Source organism: Balaenoptera ricei, chromosome 16, assembly GCF_028023285.1.
Source record: "Balaenoptera ricei isolate mBalRic1 chromosome 16, mBalRic1.hap2, whole genome shotgun sequence".
Taxonomy (NCBI): Eukaryota; Metazoa; Chordata; class Mammalia; order Artiodactyla; family Balaenopteridae; genus Balaenoptera; species Balaenoptera ricei.
The window spans coordinates 42,641,043-42,664,779 of NC_082654.1; the positions used below are offsets into that span (position 1 = coordinate 42,641,043).

Sequence of the window (23,737 nt, forward strand, 5' to 3'; positions counted from 1 at the left end):
TTAAGTGATTAACTTCCCCTTTCCCCCTTTAAAAACTTTCATGGTCAAGCAGAACCTTTAGATTTGGTTCTTGGACACGAGTCCACCTTCTCCAGGTTGCCAGCCTCCTGAATAAAGCAACCTTTCCTTTTCAACCAACAATTGCCTCTTGAGTATTAGCTTTCAAGTGGCGAGCAGCAGAACCTGAGTTTGGGAACAACTCTAGTATTCTTTGATGTTTAGATCCATTATAAGACAGACTGTGGTCAAAACATGGGAAAAAAGTTTAAATTTCCAAAGTGTGGGGATTCACTAGACCCTCAGAGTTCATATACAAATTATTTTAAATTAAAGACATTAGAGATTGAACATACACAGAAATAAGCCTTTTCAGAGTTTCCCTTATCTTATTAAAAGCAGAAACTTTCACAAGTGAAGCTGCCATGAATCTCTTCCCTGGGAGAGTTTTATAGCCATGAGAAAAGGAGGAAAAAAAAAAAACGAAGAAGAAATCACTAGCATCTACATAAACACACATTACCACAAACTTTCTTTGTCTCCTGTTTACTCTCCCTAGAAACCCGCTCCTTGTTCCCAAAAAAGTATTTTCTCCCTCCTCGGGCATGAAGTGAGGTATGTAAACCCTCATCTTTAGCTGCTCAGGGAGCAACTTCTTTTGTTTGCTCTCATACGCACATACTTTATTCTTTCTAAAATACTTAATGAAATATTTTATTCTTTCTCCTGTTAAACTGTTTTTGGGGTTTTTGTTTTGTTTTGTTTTGTTTAGTTTTTGGTCAGTTTAATTTGAAAGTCACCAATTAGTAAATCTAAGAGGGCAGAGAAAAACATTTTTCCTTCTCAAGAAGGGAATAAACATAATCAAGATTACACTGATAATTATGATTGGTTAAATTTTATTTTATTTTATTCTATTCTAGTCTATTTTACTTCATTGTTTATTTATTTATTTTTGGCCTCAATGCACAGCTTGTGGGATCTTAGTTCCCTGACCAGGGATTGATCCCGGGCTCTGGGCAGTGAGAGCACAGAGTCCTAACCCCTGGACTGCCAGGGAATTCCCCTGATTGGTTAAATTTATGGGGTATAAAGATTTTTTTTTAAAGTCCTTCTTTAATTGTTCTAAATTTTCCATGTCTGTTTATTATATCTAGTACAGTTGAAAGTATAGTAGGAGTAGCAAATGACACATGAGACAATTTTGGTGGTCCACAAATAAATTTTTAAAATTATACTTTAAATGTATGAATTGAGTATATATAGAAGACACTTAATTTAACATAAATTTTTTAGAAAACATAACTGGTTCATCAAGCCTACTATTTTAAGATTATGATTGTGTAGAGGAGCAGAATTTACCACCCCCAAATATGTCTCTTTGGCACAGGATTATTTCAGGCTGATTATTTTTAAGAAACTGCAGACACAGAAGAAGCTTTGAAAACTGCGTAAAAGCTACCCTTTTGTATGAGTCATTTACATGTACTAGGGAAATCTCCATTTGTAAAGGTTTCTCTCTGGCTATACCAGGAAGAGGGAGATGAACTTATCTCTAGAAACTTATCATGCAGATGGCAACAATTTAAATCTTCATATCAACTTTACCCTTGTTTAAGGAGCTCTTCCAGGTAACCTCCCATAAATGACCTTCTACCCTCAACATCTTCTTTTGTGTTTAGTTGAAGATAATAATTAAGGTGAGGGCTTCTGCCATTTTGGAGGAAAGTCACCCTATTTTCCTGAGTCTCTCCCATGTATACAGAAGGTATATATGTGATGAAACTTTTGTTTGTGTTTCTTCTGTTAATCTGTTTTATATCAATGTGATTATTAGATCAGCCAAAGAATCTAGAAGGGTAGAAGGAAAAATTTCCCACCGCTACAATTGCTTAGGATGTACTTTTTTAAAAAGACTGCATCAATCTGAAGTTTAAGAAAAATATTGAATGAATACCATTTTATGTGATATTGGATGTGTCACTGGCAGAATGACGATTTCCTCAGTTCTTGCCCTTCTCAAGAGAAACAATTCAGTCTAGAGGCATAGAGCAGTTTTAAGTAGCAAGAGTGTTATTAAGCAGAGCGAAAGTACACTCCCGAGAAAGGATGAGAGTGGGCTGTCTGGAAACCAGAAGTAGTCTCGCAATGGGGCAGGGTTGGGATTTTTAGAGTGGTGGTCCCTCCTTGTGTCCTGCATCATTTGACTGACAAGTTGATTGACAGCTTTAAGTTATATAACTTTTCTCCTAGTGTGCAGGTGCTTACCCATAAGCGCCCAAGCAAAACCCATGGGGGTGGGGGGTGGCAAAAACCACAATACTAATTTATTACAAATATGGCACAGTGAACCCTGGATTACCTTGAGTCACCTTTTAGGTCTTGGTGCACCTGTGCCAACCTGTGCTGGCAGGTTTATCTTGCTTGGTCCTGATATGGCTGGAAACTTAGCGGTGGTCCTTGACTAGAAGAGGGAAGATCTCTGGGCATGCTCTGATTACCAGCATCCACATGGGGAGGGAAAGATGACCCCATCCAGGATGGGATGGGGCCCACTCAAGTCTGACTACCTACCTAAAAGATGTGGCAAAAAAGTTTGTAATATCCCAGAAGCAGTGTTTCTATACTTGCATGTCACTCAACCTTACCTCTCATTTGTCACAACCAAGTCACTGTAATAGACAAAGTAGAATGTTTTCTATCCTAAGTCTTTCAGTTTGTCAGCAACAAATCTATCACTATTCTCTGCTTCTTTGGGTTATTGCTGCCACTCCATAAAATGGATACAATTGCATTAGAGAGGGTGCATATTTACCAAAATACACAATATAGGCTTTTGTCTTATACTGGGAAAAGAAACTGCTTACAAAGTGTTGATCTATAAAATGTGAATTTTTAAGTGGAAACAAAAAAAAAAAAAAAAAGAAAAAGATCAGATAACCTACTGTGGAGGGGAAAAAATAATTTTCCTCTACCCTTTTAGGTTCTTAGATAAAACCCCTCAGTAGTAAAAGACAGATTAACAGGAGTAAAACAAACAGTTTAATAACATGTATACTTCCTGTATACAGGGGAGATAACCAGGAAAACTGAGTAACTCCCCAAAATGGCCCAAGTCACCACCTTGAATACCATCTTCAGCTAAAGACAAAACATGTTGGGAGGGGAAAGCCAAATTTTCAGTCAAAGCACAGTAAACAAAAGGTATGTTTGTTATGCAGATTTAAATCTAAGCCTTCTCCATTGATAAGAGTTTCTAGAGATTTAGTCATCCTTGTCTTCCTGGTACAGGCAGAAAGACACCCTTATAATTGGAGATTTCCCTTGTAAATGTAAATTGCTTCTACTGGTTTTCAGAGCTTCTTTTCTGTCTGCTGGGTTTTTTTGTTTGTTTGTTTGTTTGTTTTGGTTTTTTGTTTTTTATTACTTAGTCTAAAATAATTCTTATGCTTGCTGAAATAAAATTCATAATTTATGGCAAGATGAGAAAATTCCCTCCCCTTTAGCGTGTATTGCACATCTGCATTATTCAGATCTCCTTAGGAAAAAATATTCCTTCTAATCCCATCAATGGTCACAACTCCTTAGGAGATAACCTTCCTTCTTAATCTTGACCCATGACCCACTACTCTTTGTACCTGTAGATCTAGGTTGTGTAAACTGTGTAAAATATGTCATTTAATGTACAGCCCTCTGTCTCAAAAACCTATATAACTGTGCTTTGACCTCTAATGGGCAGAACAGTTCTGCAAGGTCTCTGAGAGGTTGTTCCTGAGTTATAATCCTCAGTTTGGCTCAAATAAAATTTTCCATAACTTTCTTAGATCGACTGATTAATTTTTTTGTCAGCATGCTAAAGAGGCATATTTTAGAGTGACACATTCTGCTCCCCTTCACTACTAGGAGCAGAGATATAGTAACAAAAACTACCAACATGGTTTATGTGTACATGGAGATTCCCCAGAATTTGCCACCAATAAATATAACATGTTATAATGAAAGATGAAAATAGGCCTCATGCACATTCCTAACTTGCAAGCCTCTGGAAGGTGTTGTTAATCCATGATGCTCTTTTTCCAGTTCAGAACCAAATTTGATCTTAAAATATTGTCTAAAACAAAGCCCTGACAATTAATAAAAACCAAAAAGAAAGGAATATTTTGCTCTTTCTAGTATAATGCTGCTGCTCACAACTCTTCTGAATAAAGGAAATAACATTTTAAACTGGGAGTGGTATAAATAAAACGTAATTATTTACATAAATATTTTATATGATTTCATTAAATTTACATTTGCATTCATTGCTATGTGAAAATCCAGTACATATTAAAAACTAATTCCCAAAATCCTTCCTTCTCCTCTTCTATTTTCCTTCCTCATTTCTTTTCTATCATTTTAAAAATAAGGTAACACTTTAAAATTTTAGACATTTAAAAATAAGATATTAATTTAGGAAGCTGTGACTGTAACTGGCAAGCAAGAATGTATCTCTTTCAAAGTTAACCAAGTTTGACTGTTTCATTTGTATTTTCTCAATGTGCATTATTATTTCACATATCATTTATATATTTGCTAACATTAAACATTTAATTATATGAAACCTTTATTTAGCTTCCATACCCATTGTGAGTATAGTTATGCAAGTAATTGCAGGTAATACAAAGAATAATCCAGTATAAAAACTGACATGCAGGAATTTAAAAGCATAGAGATAACTACAACATAGACTCAAAAGAGCCACAAGGAATATTCATCAGAGTGTGAGATTTGACCTAGCTGGAACATTCTCTCAATGCCTCATAAGGAAGTGGTATGGACCTTGTCACTGGATCACTGAATACTTAGCATCTTTATTCAAAGCCTCCAATCACCTGGTCTCATAACATCACAATACAATATTATAACATGATATCTGACATATCAAAGACACGCATTTTTTAAAATTATTTAATAAATAAGTAGAAAATTTCAACAATATATTGTAAGGAAGAACTACTTTTTTGTTTATTTGTTTCAGAAAAAGAGATCTGTGCCTAGTAGAATTTCAAAGAAAGTTAGTTTTATAAGTAGCTCAGAGACAACTAACTCATTGTCACAATCCACTCTTTTTACAAAGCACATTTTTATAAAACTGCAAATATTTCAACTATGAAAATGTTAGAGAAATAAAACACCTCTAACCATCAACTGATAAGTAAGACTTCAATTCCTTCATCTCAATGGAAAGGCTTTCTTGCTATAAAATAGTTTAATTGCGTATTATTCTCTGATCAAACTAGAGATAAATGCTAATTTTTAATTCATTCAGTATCTGCTCTATATTTAGAACTGTATTAAGTCAAATATTGGTTATGTGGAGCGGAGCCAGGAAAAATCTGGACTCTAACAAATACTGTGAAATTATATGAAACCTGGTTCTAAAATGAGTATGAGACAAAAATGCTGATGTTCAGATTTATTTTTGAGGCAATGTCATAGGAGCCTTGGAATAAAGAGACTTCTAACACTTACATGCTTAGTATTCAAGTAGTTTGTAGTTACAAAATGGCTAAAGGCACCTACCAGACTCACTCATAGATACATATATTAAATACTCTTTCATTACCTTATCTGGTATTTGCAGTAGAGAAAGAAAAAAAAAAAAAAAAGGTAACATAATTAGAGTTGCCTTGAGTCTTTTGACTCTAAGTCAGTTACCTAAGACCTTGCAGGTATCTGTCTTGCTTCTGTTCACCAATGAAAGATGGACTATCACAAACTGAAATTTTAAAACTTACCCTAGTAACTTGATGCTGTTAGATTTCTTTATTCAAAAAAGAAAAAAACAGCAACAAGTTTGCCTGGGTCTAAATCACTTTAGAAGTGTGTTCTTTTTTTTCTTTTCTTTTTTTTTTTTCTTGAAAGTGTCTTTTTTGCTTAACTGATTTTCCTTAGTTTTTATGCATACTAGTAAACAGAATAGTATCGTTTTGCTTACTTATAAAATTTTCAAGCAATATCTTCATTACTTGAAAATTTTATAAATAGTTCTTAAACCATCAACAACCATCCTCCTATTTCAGTCTTACTCTCCAGAATATGCCCAAGAAACTGGCAAAACTAAAAACAATGGTTGTAATATTAGCACTTATTCCACATATCAGTAGGAGGTAGATATGAGGAAAGGTCAGGATAGGGGTTATTCTGAAAAGTGGTTTATATAGTTTGAAATATGAAAGTATAGAAAGTAATTTTTATATCCAAACCTATATAACTGCAATGTTTTGAAGAAGAGCAGAATATGCCACCCCAAAATATGCTACATTGGCATATTGAGTATTTTACATTAAAGTTTCTTAAGAAACAGCCAGTGCAAGGAGGACATTTTGATCATCCTTTGTCCCCCTGAAAGCAGGACATAGATCTTCCATGTGAAAAGAACCCTCCCTGTGTCAGGAGAATAGAGGGCATCATTATCACCAGAAATAGGGAACTTAGGGCCAAGAGGTTGTGTGAAAGTACCACTGTACTTTCTAATTTGATACCCTGAGCCCAAACCTCTTTGCCTTGCAAATTCTTCACAAATTTGTAGTTTCCTTGTCAAAAAGACAGCCTGCTTTGGTCACTTTTTTCAGTCTCATATTTTTTTATGGAGCTCCTACACATACATTATTAAATTTGTTTTTCTCTTGTTAATCTGTGTTATGTTAATTTAATTTTTAGGCCAGCCAAAGAAGTGTAAAAAATTCAAGAAACTTCAGTTAAATAGAGTCAGGAGACCAAAAGGGGGAGCTCTCACACCTTGCAAGGACAGCATAGCTCAACAGGAAGAAGAATGCCTCCTCTTCCATCCTTACAACAGCTCAGTTAATGAAAAGCCATGGTCATCTGTTTACTATAGCTCTCCCAACTTATCTCCCCCTCTCTCTCCTTCCCTTGTTTTGTAGGGACTTGCACATGGCTCACCGTGGTTGTAGACCCCAAATTGTAATTCCCTTTTTATCCCAAATAAACCCATTTTTGCTGGAGAAATAACTGGCAGTCTATTTATTTTAGGTCAACAGAAACTGGAAGGGAAGAAGGAAAATGTTTTTCATCCCTACAGTTTACACACTTTTTTTGCATATTCGATTCCATTAAGAGAAAAGAGAGAGCTGAGAAAGATATAGTATCATATATTTTTTAAATACAGTATCTTGTTATGAAAGATAGTTATGTCCCTTCTCTAGATTTTTGGTGTTTGTGAAAATATGGAATAGCACTGCTAATTGATAGAATAATTCAAAAAGTATTCTTGCTATGAGTCTTAATGAAATGTAAATCTTTTCTTTCTGACAATTATTTAAGGGCTCTTGAGTAGTTAAGAGCCCTTAGGATTTCCCTCAGGATAACCGTAATACAGAAAGAGTTGGCTTGAAGATATCGATGTATAGAGATGGGTTTGATTTTTTTATGATTTAGGGTAACATCAGAATTGGAGTTTGTGGTGACAGAATGTATCAGAAGTTTCAACAAAAGGAAACCCTTGACTTTTGCACTTCTCTGAACTTCCTTTCCTAGATTTTTTTCTCCTTTTTTCTGGAATTTCATTGCCTTATTGGCTATTCATATTTTTTAAAAAATGGTGTGGGTAATACTGTTGCAAAAATTCTAAAGGAAATAAGTGACAAGTTTTCTAATGTGGGTCACCCAAAACTCTTCCAATTTATTTAAGAATCATAACATGTTCACATGGATAAAAAGTCATAACATGCTCACAACTACATGAAATTTGAATGATTCCTTTTGCAAATCAATCAAATCTTTGTACTCTAAGCAAAGCCAGGCCAAATCTGAGTAATGTTCAGTAATTTATCATCAGACCTCTAGCTTCTTAGAAACCATCTACTTTAAAGTCCAAATTGATTGCTCATATTTCAGCTCTTCTTATGACTCCAAGATAATAAGTAGGTTTTTAATTGACATAGTTTACATTGAACATTGGTTTACATACCATCAATAAAATAACTACAAAGAACAATATAAAATAATAATTAAAAGATATTTTAATATATGGGTATCATTATTCTATATAAATATAAGAATATAAATTGTACAGATATTGATACATATGAGGCAGTAAATGTTTAACAGCCAACTGAGACAAGAAGTCCCGACTGAGGCATGCATGAGATAGATGGGTTCCAGGCAAGACATTTACAACTAGCCTCCTGTTTATACTTTGAGATAGAAATAACAACAGGAACAGGATGAACAGCTGGACTTTGTCTCCTGTGGACACTGTAAGATAACAGTAATGGCAGGGGAGGGAGGGGCTAAGCCTTCCCGGGGTAAAAGATAAGGAGGTCACAAATTCCTTATTCTTGGGGTCAGGGAGACCTCCCAAATTACACTTGCACAGAAAGTTTCCTCAGGAGAGGGGGTGCCAGACCACAGTAAGTTTTGCTAACTTCCCAGAGCCCCTCACACTGAAATCCATCTTGACTAAAGCAGGCGAAGGCACATGGGGAGGGCCCTGAGACAAATCAGATAGGGGTAAAAGCAAGACAACTGGTCAGAGGAAAACAAAGACCTGGAAGCCTGCCCCCTTATAAATGATTTAAACTTCCCAAAGATGTGACTCTTACTGAGCCTGCCCATGTGTCTATCCACAATATTCCTCTCTTAATAAACACTTTACCTGCTTCACTATTTTCTGTCTCTTTACTGAAATTCCTTTCCAAAGGGAACAAAAGTCAGGGCAGTGCTGCAGCCAGGGTTGAATCCCTGGTCGGGGAACTGAGATCCCGTGTCAAGCTGCCGCAGCCATGGCCATACCACAGGACCCCCAAGAACATGACTTGGAGCATTTGTCACTTTCCATACTGTAAATATCTCCCACCATGGCTACAAATGAGGTCACTGTACTTGGAGTTGGAAAGAGATGCCCAAAATTGGCCCTCAAAGCAAGCATGAGCCATCCTCTCAGCTCCAACAAGCCACTGTCTTAAGTAAGTTATATATCTAAAATGTAGAGGAAATAGGCATTTTTCTTTATAACTTGTGGGAATGTGATGTGCTGCAACAATTTGGAAGATAACATGGCATTACCTACTAAGATGAAAAGTATATGTATATATATGTATGTATATACATATATACATGAATATATACAATTTTTCTCACAGTAACTTTATCTTTTAATTATCTATTCATGAACAAGTAAGTACTGGTACTTAAGAGGTTGATGTAATATTGTAATGATATCAGAATATATTCCAAGCATTAGTTTAAGTACATTTTTGTTTGCTAACTTGCTAATCCTCACAAGAACCCTATGTGGTATATTTCATTAATATCCCCATTTTACTACTTAGAAAACTGACATACAGAGTATACCAGAAGTCACACACTAGGAAATGGCAGAACTAGGATTTGAATTTGGGCAATGTGCTTCTAGAATTCATGCTTTTACCACTATACTATACTCCCTGCCTCTCAGGAGAATCATGAGATTAGCTATCAGTTCTGTGCCAAAAACCAAAAAAAACTTAAGTATAGTTGAATAAATTGTGATATACCCTAATTTTGGTATATTATATAACTTTTAAAAGGATATAATCTGAAAACTTTTAAAAACACTAAAAATCTTATAACTTCCTATATTTAGCATTCACATTTTGTATTGCATAATTTACATTTATATAAAAATTACTATTACAGGTAAATTCAAGTCTTCATTCAATTTCTCACCAATTCCATTCCTTCCTTTTGAGGATCCATGTATATCCTGTTATTTTATAATTTTATCCTTGAAATGCTAAAATCTTATCAGTCTTTCCCCAGTTATGAGTAGTCTAGCAAATTGGATTCGAATTGTCCCAGATGTCTTTATAAATAGTTTAAAGTAGATGGCAAGTCAGAAGATTTATTTTATTTTACATTTCTTTAAAAAAAAAAACCTCATTTTAAATAGCACAATAAAAATTAGCTTTCAAATACATTCTATAGCAATCTGACTTTTCTGTAAATTTTATTAGAGATTCTGAGTCAGAAAGGAAAATTGTACCTTTTCTCCACATTTTCATTTACATAGGAAAAAAAGGGGTTCAGTGTTTTTGAGGAATTATGAGGGGCCCTCTTTAAGAGACTTTACTTTTTCCTACATCCACAGTTTCTACTCTAGTCTCTGCTACTGAGCCCTAAGACAACCCACATTGAATTGGAAAAAAAGAAACAAAACAAAACAAGTATTTTGAATGAAAGTCTAGAAATCTGTCTTCAAAAAACTAGATTTCTATCTATATCTACCCACACACATATACTATATATGTAAACATGCGTGCCCTTTCTGCTGAAATATCTCTAAAAAAGACAAAACATGGCCACTTAGCGATAATTTCTTGCATATAAACTTGTTCAGAACAGCTGATGGAGGATATTTCCTTTTGCCACTCCCTCCTGTCTTTCTGTTCAGCTATAAAAATATGATTACAATGCTTAGGGGTTATTAAAGGTACAGGCTGGCTTCAGAGTCTAACTACCTTTTCAGAACATGGCCCTGCCACTTATTATAGGGATTTTTTCAATGTTAGATGCTATCTGTCACCAGCCTTGTTAGATTTTTTTTTACTAAAATGCTAGCCCAATTCTCCTCCTTCCTAACAAATTATTATTTTTATTTCAATATGCCCAGCCCCAGGAGACGAACCATACTTGCTTGTCATCCAGAGATGATTGTCTCTGTCCCCTTTACCACCTACAGACTTCCTTAACTTTACCATCTGCTATGCTGACTCATATTCCTGTTCTGTGTGGGGAAGCTGGGTGGGAAAGAGCTTCCTCTCAGATAAAAGCAGACAGAATCAATGAACATAAGAAGTCCTAATTTTACCACCCTTATACTCAGACTTGAATTGCAGTCGTGATGCTTATGGTGCTGGTATTCACTAGCACCAGAGCCATAAGCATCACAACTGCATATGGGAGATAAGGCATTGGAAAAACAACCAAATTTCAGGGAAGGATGGATTTTAAGGACAGAAGGAACCTGAGTCTTTGGTGATATACTTGAACTATCAAATCAACTCTTGAACCACATAAATCTACGAATTTTATTAAAATAATAATGATAATGACAATAATAATAATAATGTTATACAAGCAATTGTTTTTCAGGTTTTCTGTTACTGCTGCCCATATATGTGGGTTATGATCAGAGTAGCTTATATGTAGTGAGCAACTACTCAATAAAAGATAAATGATTCAATAAATGATTCAACAGTTCTTTCCCTTTAGTGTACTTTGAAGTCCCCTGGGGAGCTAATAAAAAATGCAGGTATTCCACTTCTACCTTCTGAAATTTTTATTCAGAGGGTCTGAGGTTGTGTCCAGGAATCTGCATTTTTTATACACTCCCAAGGTGATTCTGCTGCAGTCATTCGGTGGATCATGCTTTGAGAAATACTTCAGTATGAGCTAAAAACAAATTATTGAAGTATATGAGTGATTCAAAGAGTGAAGAATACAGTGAGTGGGAATAATCTTCCTACCCCATTCCATCCCATTTCCTATTCAGAAGACTATAATATACAAATTACACTGAGCACAGGGCTACCCTGTTGAGGCTGCAAATTACAGTGAACACATACATTCTGGGCAAGTTCTGTACTTCATAAATTCAGAAGAAGAGGAAAGTAAGAGAAATTAAACACTCACATTAGCTTGGATGATGACAAAGTAGCGAGTCTTGTCTTCGTAGTTGAGCCTCTTCCTTAATACTACATTTCCAGTCAACATAAGGGGAATTTCAAAGGTGTCATTGGATGTCTGCAAATAGGTAAAGATACACATTTGAGATCATCTGAACATAAGATGAATTAGACAATCTTATATTTCAGTTTAGTCCCCTTGAAAGTTATAGACAACATGTTCATCATCTGAAAACAGGATGCGAGTGTAAGCTTCAGATTTAATATTCTTATTTCCAAAACTTATCATTCTGATCAATAGGTCTCATTTTTGATAATGATAACCAAGAAACTTACTTCTTGTAAGTTTTTCATACATTATTAGGGTTACCCATCAACAGCCCTGGGATACTTCTAAGCCCAGATATCTGAAAAATCTTTCTTATTACCATATTATCTTTTCACAATTTTTTTTTAATCACCAAAGAGTTCAAAGATTGCAATCTGTGATTTCTATATAATATCCCTTTTCGACATTGGTGCCTATTCTGTATTCTCAGTATTTTCAAGTGCTGTATTAAATATAACTATTAACTTGAAACTTTGTGTTTTTGTGAAAAAGAATGTGCTGTAGGTTGTTTTTTGTTTGTTTGTTTTGTTTTGTTTGTTTTTCCAAGCCTCAGAACTGCTGTTCATTAGTTAAGTCTCCTATCCTGACAGGGGTTGAGTTTCTTCTTGGCAACATGCAGGTTATAAGGGCAACTTCCAAAGTGCCTTCCAGCAATACTGCTTTGGCATGAGCAGCCCTCACTGTAAGACAGTATAGTCATTCCTCAAGGGAATATAATTTATAAGATCTGTCTCTCAGCCTTAAAAAGACCTTACATCACTTTTGTGTTCTAGTGCCATTTTGAAGACTGATAAAATAGTCTTTAAATTATGACAACAAATCAGTTTTACTTTTAATATTGGAACTTTTTTGGTTGATTGTTTTGTGTAGTGGTACGTGTGCATGTGATTGTGGGCAGCAGATGAAATACTTAGATTCATACTTCAGAAAAAGGAGGAGGAGGTGGGGGAGAGGCAAAGCAGGAGGAGGAAAGCAGAAGAAGAGGGGAAGGGAAGGAAGAAAGAGTGTGTGTATGCCTGTCTGTGTGTGTCTGTGTTTACACACTCAGCTGACACAAGGGGAGTTACTTAGAAACAGAGTTAATGAGAGAACAGCTGACTCAAATCTTCTATCTCAAGTTCATTTGGGGGAATGTGGGCAAATTAACCTTCAATATCTAGAGTTGTGATCTCTCCCTCTCCATCTTTTTCTCCCTCCTTCCGTGACCCCCTCTTTCTTGTACACACACACAGAGTATACAATTGATAGATATTTTTTAATGATTTATTCTGTGTTCATGCAATTGGCTTTGCAGGTCTTTCTTGGATTCAGTCATTTAAAAAGTAACATTTTAAAACATAAATATAGAAAATGTACCATAAAAGATACCTACAATTAAAAACAGGCGTTTGACATTTTCCCTAAATTTTTGCCTATTTAAACACTGTGGGACTCTAAACTATGCCAGGGAGAGTAAAAATTGTTTAATCTAAATATCTAAGTTAGTTATGGGGAATACTTTAGTTAATAATTGCCATATACACTGTAAAACACAACTCAGTGTGTTGTAATAGGGTTGTTAACTTTCAAAGACTCAATAACTGTAGAGACATATATCAATTCTAGCATATTTATGAAATATATGGTGGGTTCCTTACCAAAACGCCACCTCATCCTTGGAGTCAGAACTCCAAATGATTTCAGATAATTGGTGGCTTTGTGCTTTAGGGGAGGCTATGCCCCTAAGTGGGGTGAGTTTTGACAAATCTAATCCTACCACTGAAAATCCACACTCCTTGCCAGTGATTGTTTTGGAAATGTACGTGAGATCTAATTCTAAATAATCTGAAGAATTTTTCTTAATTGTAAAGAGAGAGAGAGACAAGAAAAAAAGTGTTCCCTTTTCTGCTTACAGATGCTTCTATAAGGATGTAAAACCTGGAACCGTCAGCAGGCATTTTGGAACTATTGAAACAGTTAATCTAGAAGTAAACAAAATGCTGAAAATGGAAGAGCAGAAAATGGAAAGAAGCTGGCTCTGTGATATCTCTGAGTTGCTTAACAAATCCTGATACCTCCCCTTCTCTGAACAACCTGTTACAAGAGATAATACATGACTTTGTTGGCAAAGTCACTTTAAATTCAGTTTTCTATTATTTGCAGCTGAAACCACTTTGATACATGATTATCTCCTGCCTATGTGTCCTTATCATGTAGTCCCCTCTCTTTTCCATTTATGCCATGACTCTTTGCAGGTGACATTTGCTTTTAATTTTCTCCTGCCTAAACATTCTATCCCTCATTTCTCTGGATTATAAATCCTGCAAATCTTATTTGGTAAAATCTTCTTTGTCATCCAATTTAGGATTAAATCTTTGCTCTTATGTTACATTATTTTTTCCAAACAGCATTTGTTATTTGTGTATTTTCTGCTTTCCCTCACAGATTTCTCAAGGATCTCAGTCTATGATGTGGAAATACTTACATTTATGTTTCTAACCAAGTAACGTAATGGATGTTTGTGATCCTATTTTAGTTGATAATTTTCATTGGATATTTGTAGAATTATTACAAGCATTGTAGTTAGTAATTAAGGATTATTATATTGTTCTTAAGAACATTTTTTAATGAAATCTAATTCTTATTAGCTAAGTCCATCTTTTATAGATATCTGAGATTTTCATTTTGCTAGGAGTTTCATAAATACTTATGTTCCAAGAAACATAAGGAGAATATCTACTTTATGATCAATGTTGTTTATAAATTATTGCATATGAAAAGCCTTTGTGTTAAAATTAACTAATTTATTAATAAAACAAGTATTTATAAAGTATCCATTCCGTCTTGAAAAAACAGAATAATAATCATGAGAAAAATTAGAAACAAAATGTGGATAAATGTTTAGGGTGCTGTTTATTTTTCCTCTAGCAAAAAGAATATTGGATTAGATCAACTCAAAGTAAATGCCCTGCTGTAATGCTATTTCTAAAGCTCTACCTAAGGAGGAAAAAAAGAGCAAAATTTAGTAAGAAAATATAGTTGTTTTTTTAAATTATTATATGATAAGGCAATGTGACAATGATTTTCAAAGTTTAGAGTATATAAGGATCATAGAAATGTATCACTTAGATTGCAGATTCCAAGCCTATTCCTCCAAATTCCAGAAATTCTCAGAAGTCTATATTTCTAACAGAACTCTTGGGTGATTCTCACGTAGAAAGTTTAGGTTTTACTTGGAGAAACACTAGACTAGAAGATAGAAAGGACCAAGTTAAGCATATAAGAGTTTTGGCATTTGCTTGTGATCTCAACTCAGTAATAAGCTCCTATAATACATTTTTAAGATGGATAATTATTTCATTTTTCTTTATTTTGGAGCTAGTTGTGTTAGGTTAACAAATTGACTTGATGTTAGGTTGGGATGAACTTTTAAATATAATTTGAGTGAAGACTCTCAAAGGTAATAACATGTTGAGCATTTAATATTTTGCGATTTTAGTAATTACTAAAATTGTGCTTTTCTAATTCAATGATTCCTTTAATAATAAATAATACGTCAGAAGGATCCCATAACTCTGATATAGATATATGTGTGTGTGAGTGTGCGTGTGTATCAGTGTATCAAGAGTATCTCAGTCTTATACTCTTGTCAAAGAATTGTTTGAGGTGGAAAGGGAGGTAGAGTCTGCACCCTCCCTTCCTCTACCATTTATTTTCCTCTCCTCTCATCCTTAGAGATTTGGTTCATCAGCAAAGGAGAGGGGTGTAGGAACACAGTCATATCCTTTTTCTTAAGCAACCTACATTTTTTGGAAATAAGGCCCTGACCCTCTTTCTGTTAATTTTGGACACTGATCTGTAAAGCACAAACTAGCACTTGTTTCTTTGGGTGATGAGAATTTAAATGCTGACCTCTACCTGCCCAGTGTTAATCAGGTCATTCCAATAATGACTAAGCCTCTTAATACCCACAGGCCCCAAACATCTGCTCTCCATCAGGAAAGGTCCACTCACAACTCCCTGGCAGTTTGGTGTCTCAGTAACTGTCAGACAAGGGGCAATTCTCCATTTAGTAAATGAGGGCATAGGGCAGTTTAAATGATTTTATCACTGTTGGAAGGATGAGAAAAAGTGTAAGAGGCATGTGGAATGCCCAACCTTCACACACACACTCACACTGACTTAAGCAAAGAAGGGAGATGGAATGTTGACACTAACAATTCCGTGTTTCTCTGGAGTTGATTCCATCCCCCCACAGCCCTCTTTATTAACCTGTGGGAAGCTGAATCAGTACCATTGTAGATAAAATGACACCTCTCTGCTAGTCCTGTAAGGAGGTGTTGGGCCCCACAGTTGGAGATGATCTGGAAATGGAATACGAGGTACTTAGCGTTATTTGTTCTCAGCTGAGAACCCTGGTAATTCATCATTTTCTAATAAGCAGCAAAGATTCTGTTTGGCTTCTCATACCTATGCTATATTTAAAAATATTGTTTTTGATATTATCCATTCAACTGTAAGGACTAGAAATTCAGTTCAAAAGAAGAGAGATTTATTTTTGAGACCTGCACACACACAGACACACAGATACACATATACGTGTATATCTATTTCCTGGTTATCTAATGACAGAACCAAGGTACAAATATGCTTTACTGGGCCTGCAACTGGGAAGTGGTGGGAACTTAGGTAACAAGGAAAACATTTCTCAGTCTCTCAGAGGCTGTTAAGTTCTCTTATTATTGTTTTTCTACATTTTTTTGGAATGTCTCTCTCCCCTCTCTCGCTTCCTTCATCACCTCTACTCTCTCTCTCTCTTCAGACTTTCCCCATTTGTTCATGTTGAACAGGACTGTGACTTTATCTCTTAGTTTGGATAAACAGCACCAACTCTGTGTCCTAATCAGTCTCTATTTGGTCTTAAGCTTGTCACGGATTAATCAGGCCACCACGCCATTAGCTGCTGAACCATCCATAGTTTGGTGTGACTCCCTTAATCTGAATTACCTGAAGTGAAAAGTGAAGGATTAAGTAAGATCATGTAGCCCTTGTCTACTCAAAAGGGACTATGATTTGAGTAGCAACATTAGTTTGCTCCTAGTAGAATACCAACACTCTGATAATTGTTTCTCTACTTCATACACACTCATTCCTCCCTGCCACATAAACACACACAAATATGTATATGCACATTTAGGGGTAAAGGAAAGATTACAGTGCAGTTCATGTCACCTTCTTCTAACCAATTTCGTAGGAAATTGTATTTAGAAGTTTCTATTTGGCTTCAAAAGTACAAATGTTGTAAATTTAAAATGTCACAGACTCACAGTTAAACAACCTGGGTTCAAAGTTTTACACAAATAAGGACTTCAGGCAATGACCTAAGTAAACACAAGTGTTCACAAAGCTCATGCTTTGTGACCACCTAGAGGGGTGAGATGGGAAGGGAGGGAGGGAGACACAAGAGGGAAGAGATATGGGGATATATGTGTATGTATAATTGACTCACTTTGTTATAAAGCAGAAACTAACACAACGCTGTAAAGCATTTATACTCCAATAAAGGTGTTAAATAAATTAAAAAAATAAAATATCTAAATGATACCTATTATATTAATAATTTCCTTTTTCCAAATAAGATAAACTCCCCAAAATGAAAAATTCCACACAATACGTGATGACAAATTATTCTTTTTTTTCCTGAATCTTTCTTTTTCCTTTCTTTTCTTTTCTTTTCATGTTTTAAAATATAATTTGTTCAGTGTATTATAGATGGCCTTACTTTTTATTACCATGAAGGCACAAAAAAATAGAATTTCACAGTAACTGTGATGAGCATAGTACAAATCCTCTTAGTTCGCTCTCTAGCAGATGCCAATAATGAGGTATTTACTAAATTATTTTCATCTGAAAATATCGGACGAGAAAGGATAGGTTATGATGCAAGAATAAAACCCCCAAATTAACAGAATTTTTTAACATAAGAATTTTTTATTTCTTACCCATTCTACATATCTACACTAACACATGTCAGCAAGTGGGCTCTGTTTATGTTTTCATTCAGGGACTCGGGCTAATGCATGTTTCACCTCAACATGTTTTTCTCCAATCACTGCAGCAGTGGGAGGGGAAATGGTGACTTGTATTTGATTCTTTGGGCCTGTATCTCATTAGCCAGAGCAAGTAATTTTCTCCAACCCAAAAATGTTCACTTCTGGCATGTCTCCAAAAAGAGGAAGAGCCAGAAAGTTTTGGAAAATAACACAAATGCTTTCACTTTAAATTTGGTTAATCAGTTAAGCAGTTCTTCATCCCCAAACTTCTTCTTTCTTTATTCTAGATAAAATTCAATAATAACAATGGCAAAAAAAAAAGTGCAATTTAAACTCTTCTGATTTTGTTAATAGGTTAAATAAAAGTGCTTTGTTTCAGTGAAGAGTTTACAACATTTGGCAATTTAATTTTTTAAATTTTATTTTGGATAGTAAAAGTGTCTGATTCTTATTTATTCCACATCTCCTAGTATAATTGTTCATCTACATCATAAAGGAAATATAGGTATGGTAAAAAAGATCCTAATAATACAAATGATTATTTTCAATCTATCCTCTACTAAAACCAAAATAGAACTTTCATTTCCTCTATTTTTTTTCCCACAAACTTAAACAAAAAGACTCAAAAGACTTCTCCAAAGTAGATCAGTTTATACGACATTCAAAATGATGATAATAATGCTGAACATTATAGTAGGTATGACAGATTCTTAAGGGAGCCCTCTCTATCCCCACTTGCTGATAAGCAACTCATACCTTTGTGTAATCCCCTCCCCTTGAGCATGGGAAGTACCTCTGACTTGCTTCTAACCAATAGGATATGGCACAGGTGATAAACTGTCACTCTTGTGACTACCTTATGTCATATAAGACTCCATCTTGCAGACTAGCTCTAGATACTCTCCTTGAAGGTTTAAGGAAGTAAGCAGTCAAGGAACTAAGGGTGGTTTCTAAGAGTTGAGAGCAGCCTCCAGCCAACATATAGCAAGAGGCCAAGGCCCTCTGTCCTACAACAATAAAGGAATTAATTCTAACAGCAGTCTGAGTCTACTTGGTAGGGGATTCTTCCCTACTCAAACCTCCAATGAGAACTAATCTGGGCAACATGTAGATTGTAACCACATGAGAACCTAAGCTGTTCAGCTTAGCTGTGTCCAGACTCTTAAGCCACAGAAACTGAACAAAATGAAAGTGTGTTGTTTTAAACCACTAAGCTTGTCATCCAACAGTAGATAACTAATACATTATGCTAATCACCAAGCCTTGTCTAAAGGATTGGTGGTGACATATAGTACTGGTAATTGGTAACTACTACATTTGATGAGTCAATAATTTTAAGTGATATTATATTTTTACTTCTCTGATATTTAGGAACACATTAATATGAGGGTATCCTCACTTATGTTCTTTTGTTGGAAAGAGTTATCCTCTTTTTTAATGGAGAGAGATAAATGAAACCATCCTGAAGTTGATTTGAAATGTCAGTGTTTCTGGTTACAAAATAGTGCTGGTGGAAAACTAGCTGACAATTTATCACTGTAGATGCACAATCATGGAATAAATAAATGTATGTTCTTTTTTTGCTGTTAAAATTTTGAAATACTTCTATCATTGCTGCTATTGCGTAATATTTAGGAAAGCCCTAAATGTGGTTCAGAAGCAAAAATGAGTAAGAGTACTAGTCTTCTAAAGGTATATTGAAGAAAGAAACTCACTGGGTATAAAGTGTTCTGTTTCTATATGGCTGACTAAGACCCACTGGACTAAATCTTCCCACAACTAACACCTGTGAACTCTGGACAAAATACAAAACAAACAAACAAAAATACCTGCCATCCCTGCATCCCTGGAGAGATAAGAAAAGCAGGCATATTCTGGAGGAGATTAGACACTTGAAAGAAAAGACAACATGGGTGAGTTTCCTGTTTTATGGTAGTTGGCCTGAGGGAAGGCTGATTTAGCACCTCAAGGGGGCAGTTAAAACTCTGATAGAAAGCCTGAAGTCTTTCTGACCTAAAGGGATAGATTCTGGGACAACCAAAGCTGACAGAAAGTGAGGGGGGATGGATATTAAAGGGAAGGAACAAAATTTCATGCATAAGTTATGTCCAGATCTCTAGTTGATCTTGAAACCACACCTGTATGGGGTCGACTACAAGCAGATCAACTAAGAAAAAATACATATACTGAATTGAAAATTGAACTGCACCCAAGAGAAAGAGCTTTCAGTTTGAATGCAACCAAGTTCTCTGCTAAAATTAAAAACAAACAAATCTCCTCAGAGTAGTATAATAGAATCAAGAGTCTCTCCACAATACAACATTCACAGTATCCAGGATAGAGTCCAGACAATTTGACATATAATGAACAAGAAAATGTGATCTCTTTTCAAGAAGAGAGAAAATCAATGGAAGACCAAAGTTAGACAGGCAGACAAGGATTTTTAAAGCAGCTATTATAACCATGTCTATGTTTAGAGGCGTAAAAACAGTATGCTCTCTATAAATGAAAAGATGGGAAACTCACCAAAAATTACAAACTATAAAAACTATAAAAATATGGAAAATTTAGACTTGAAGATTATACTATCTGAAATTTAAAAAATAATAAATAAAAAAAGACAATTGGATACATTGGATAGTTTTAAGAATAGAATGGAGATGGCAGAGAACACTGTAACTTTGAATATAGATCAATAGTAAACACCCAGCTTGCAACCAAGTGATTAAAATATGTTGAAAATATATGAAAAGAGCCTGTACCTATGGAACAGTATTTAAATGCCTAATATGCCTGTAATTGGAGTCTCAGAGGGAGAAGAGTCAGGGAAATGGCATGAAAATATTAAACAATAGTGTCTGATAATTTCTTTAACTGGTGAAAGACAAATTCAGAGATTAAAGTTCAGCAAAACCCTTAAAAAAAGACAATTACAAAGAAAACTATACATTGGCATGCTCCCATGGTCAAGTTGCCAAGCACTCAAAATTAAAATAAAAATCTTGAAAACAGTCAAAGAAAAATGGCACATTACATACTGGAAACATCATTCAAATTTCCATTGTCTTCTCTTATCAGAAACACCAGAGGCCAGTGTTTAAAGTGATGCGAAGAATTAATTAAAACATACTTTGTATTACAGTAAGGCAGAAGTTACATTTGTAAATTTCTACAAGGATGACTTGGATAATGTAAATGGGTGAAGTGATGAGAGTAAAAATGGATATACATATATTGTCTGAGTGACAGAAGTTTGCTTAATGGGAAAACATTAATTCAACTCTAGCTGATGCTGTCTTATTGGAAATCAGGACCAGGGTTGTCATCCATCTATTTCTTAAGAGAGAAGAGAAAACTAAATTTGAATGTGAAATTTCATGATTTTTAGATTTTGGCTCAGAAATTATTTAAAATAATTTGTGGCCAAACAAAATCTTGTGAGTTGAATGAAACTCCAGGTCACTAATTTGCGATTTCTGCTAATGAATAACGTAGCATCAGATGGAAAACAAACAAAACAAAAAATACCCCGGAAAAAAAAAATACCCTGAGATTTTTAAGTAGAACAGACCAATCTACACCTTTTACTATTTACCATACAGTGTGAGACTAATTTTAAAGAAATTTTAAATTGTGGTTGCAAAAGCCAGAGGGGGCCACATTTTCAGGTTACATATATTTGTAATACATACAAGTTTGTTTTGACTCTAAGAAATAAGCAGGTTAGGGGCCTCCCTGGTGGCGCAGTGGTTGGGAATCTGCCTGCCAATGCGGGGGACGCGGGTTTGAGCCCTGGTCTGAGAGCATCCCGCATGCTGCGGAGCGGCTGGGCCCGTGAGCCACAGCTGCTGAGCCTGCGCGTCTGGAGCCTGTGCTCCGCAACGGGAGGGGCCGCGATGGTGAGAGGCCCGCGCACTGCGATGAGGGGTGGCCCCCGCTTGCCGCAACTGGAGAGAGCCCTCGCACAGAGGCGGGGACCCAACACAGCCATAAATAAATAAAAATTTAAAAAAAAAGAAATAATATAATATTATATTATTATATATATTAATATATATAATTATATAATATATAATAATATAATATAATATATATTAATATACATTAATATATATTATTATAATTTTATAAAAGAAATAATAATTAAAAAAGGATAATATTATGATGCTATTAATTATAAGCAGAATTTCTAGAGATTTAACAATTTAAGAATATAAAAAGCATCAGATAGCTCTTTCTCAGAGATTTTATAAGAGAAGAAACTGGCATTGAGGTTTGCATTAACTCTCTATGATGATTAAAGATGGATTCTCTCTGTAAGGATGTGACTTGGTTAATGCTTTCTCTTCCAATATACCCTAACTTAAGTGCCGTCATGATGTCTTATTCTTTTGCCTCACTGAATTAGAACCATGCCCAGAGAATTTCTTTCGTTATTCCATAGTAGCGCTAGCTTGCTAAAGTACATTTTTTTTTCTTTTTTGCAATTTGGAAACTGCATGTGAATGATTGGTTTATTCAACCTGTAGATAGTAAAAGGTACATATTATATTTCATGCCAAGCCCAGAAATCTCTGAAAGGGGGAAGCATTCAGAAGGAATTACTGCATAGCTAACAAGGAATTTCAGCCTCACAAAACTTCTAAAAGATACATTCCAAGTAATACGTTTCTGTCTCCCACTATATCTAATCCTTGGGTAGGTTTTTTTTTTTTTTTTTTTTTAATGCAATGTAATAAATATTTCCCTAAAATACATGGCCTGGTCATTCTATACTTTCTTGGAGTTTCATTTTTACAGCTTGAGGAGTAAAGATTAGGAAATGACCTTCATAAAATGTAAGCTAGATACATGACACACACATACAATTAATTATTTAAAAAATCTAAATAGTAAAGAAAATAAATGGTTTAGAAATATTCTGTATAGTCAGCTGCCTATTTCTATTTAAAAAAAAATGTTTCTCTTGCCCTTTTCCCTTCTGCTGTTTCTTTGATCTTTTCCATTCGACTTCTGTGTAACCCCTCATACTTATTGTCCTTTTCTGTCACATTCTCATCATCTCCCCATCTCTTGGTTTCATTACCTCTGTCTATAAACATGTGGAGGCATACATTTTAGGGGAAAAACAAAAACAAAACCCCCCCAAATCTTCCCTTGACCCTGCTATACCCATGGGCCTTTTGTTTTGTTTTTAAAATTTTTTTGAAAATTTTAACTCAAGTGCTGCAACTATTTTCTTAGAGCACAACAGAGGAAGAGTGGAGCACATATTACTCTGAAATCGAGTCCTGACTCTCCAGCTTAGAGGAGGGTGTGTGTTACCAGGCAAGTCACGTCACCTATGAACCTGTGTTCGCTCCTATGTGATAGAGATACTATTACTAACTAATCGATTTGTGAGAATAAGATGAGGAAATGCATTCACAATTCACTTAGTTCTCACAGTCAACTTGTGAGGTAGATCATATCGAGAGCTCTTAGTCTCTGCAAGTTCAACAGGTTTTTTTTTTGATTGTTTAAAGCTTATATAAGAAATATATAATTTAAAAACAAAGATACAATGTTAACTTCACCACTTTTATATTCCTAATATTAGACCTAAAGGAGAAGCATTGATTTAAAAAGTCACTTAAGTGATTTTAAAACTATGCTTTGGGGAGCCCTTGGTGTTCTGAGAAGCTGCCTCCGGGAAAAGAGGAAGGGAAAGATGGCAGGCAGGACTTCCAGCTCTAGCTTCAAGAAGACAATTCTTATTTTATTTGTGTTACATACACTATATCATTGGGAAAAATAATTTCACAGCCTAAGGCACAATGTAGAAGCCCCACTGTCTAATGCAATAAAACCAAAAACTGAAAAACCTATTGCTAGAGGCTTTGCCCTCTTCTCTACCTCAGGTTTCATTGGTGGAGAAGGGGCAGTGGTGG

General features: G+C 35.2%; 1 protein-coding gene across 1 annotated transcript in view; it reads right to left on the reverse strand.

Annotated features, from left to right (window-relative positions):
- The window catches only part of PCDH15 (protocadherin related 15), a 748,372-nt gene that overhangs the window by 417,156 nt on the left and 307,479 nt on the right, over nucleotides 1-23,737 (reverse strand). Inside the window, exon 5 of the mRNA XM_059899155.1 lies at nucleotides 11,674-11,784. Coding sequence (XP_059755138.1) covers nucleotides 11,674-11,784 — 111 coding nt within the window. The remainder of the gene's footprint in view (nucleotides 1-11,673; nucleotides 11,785-23,737) is intronic.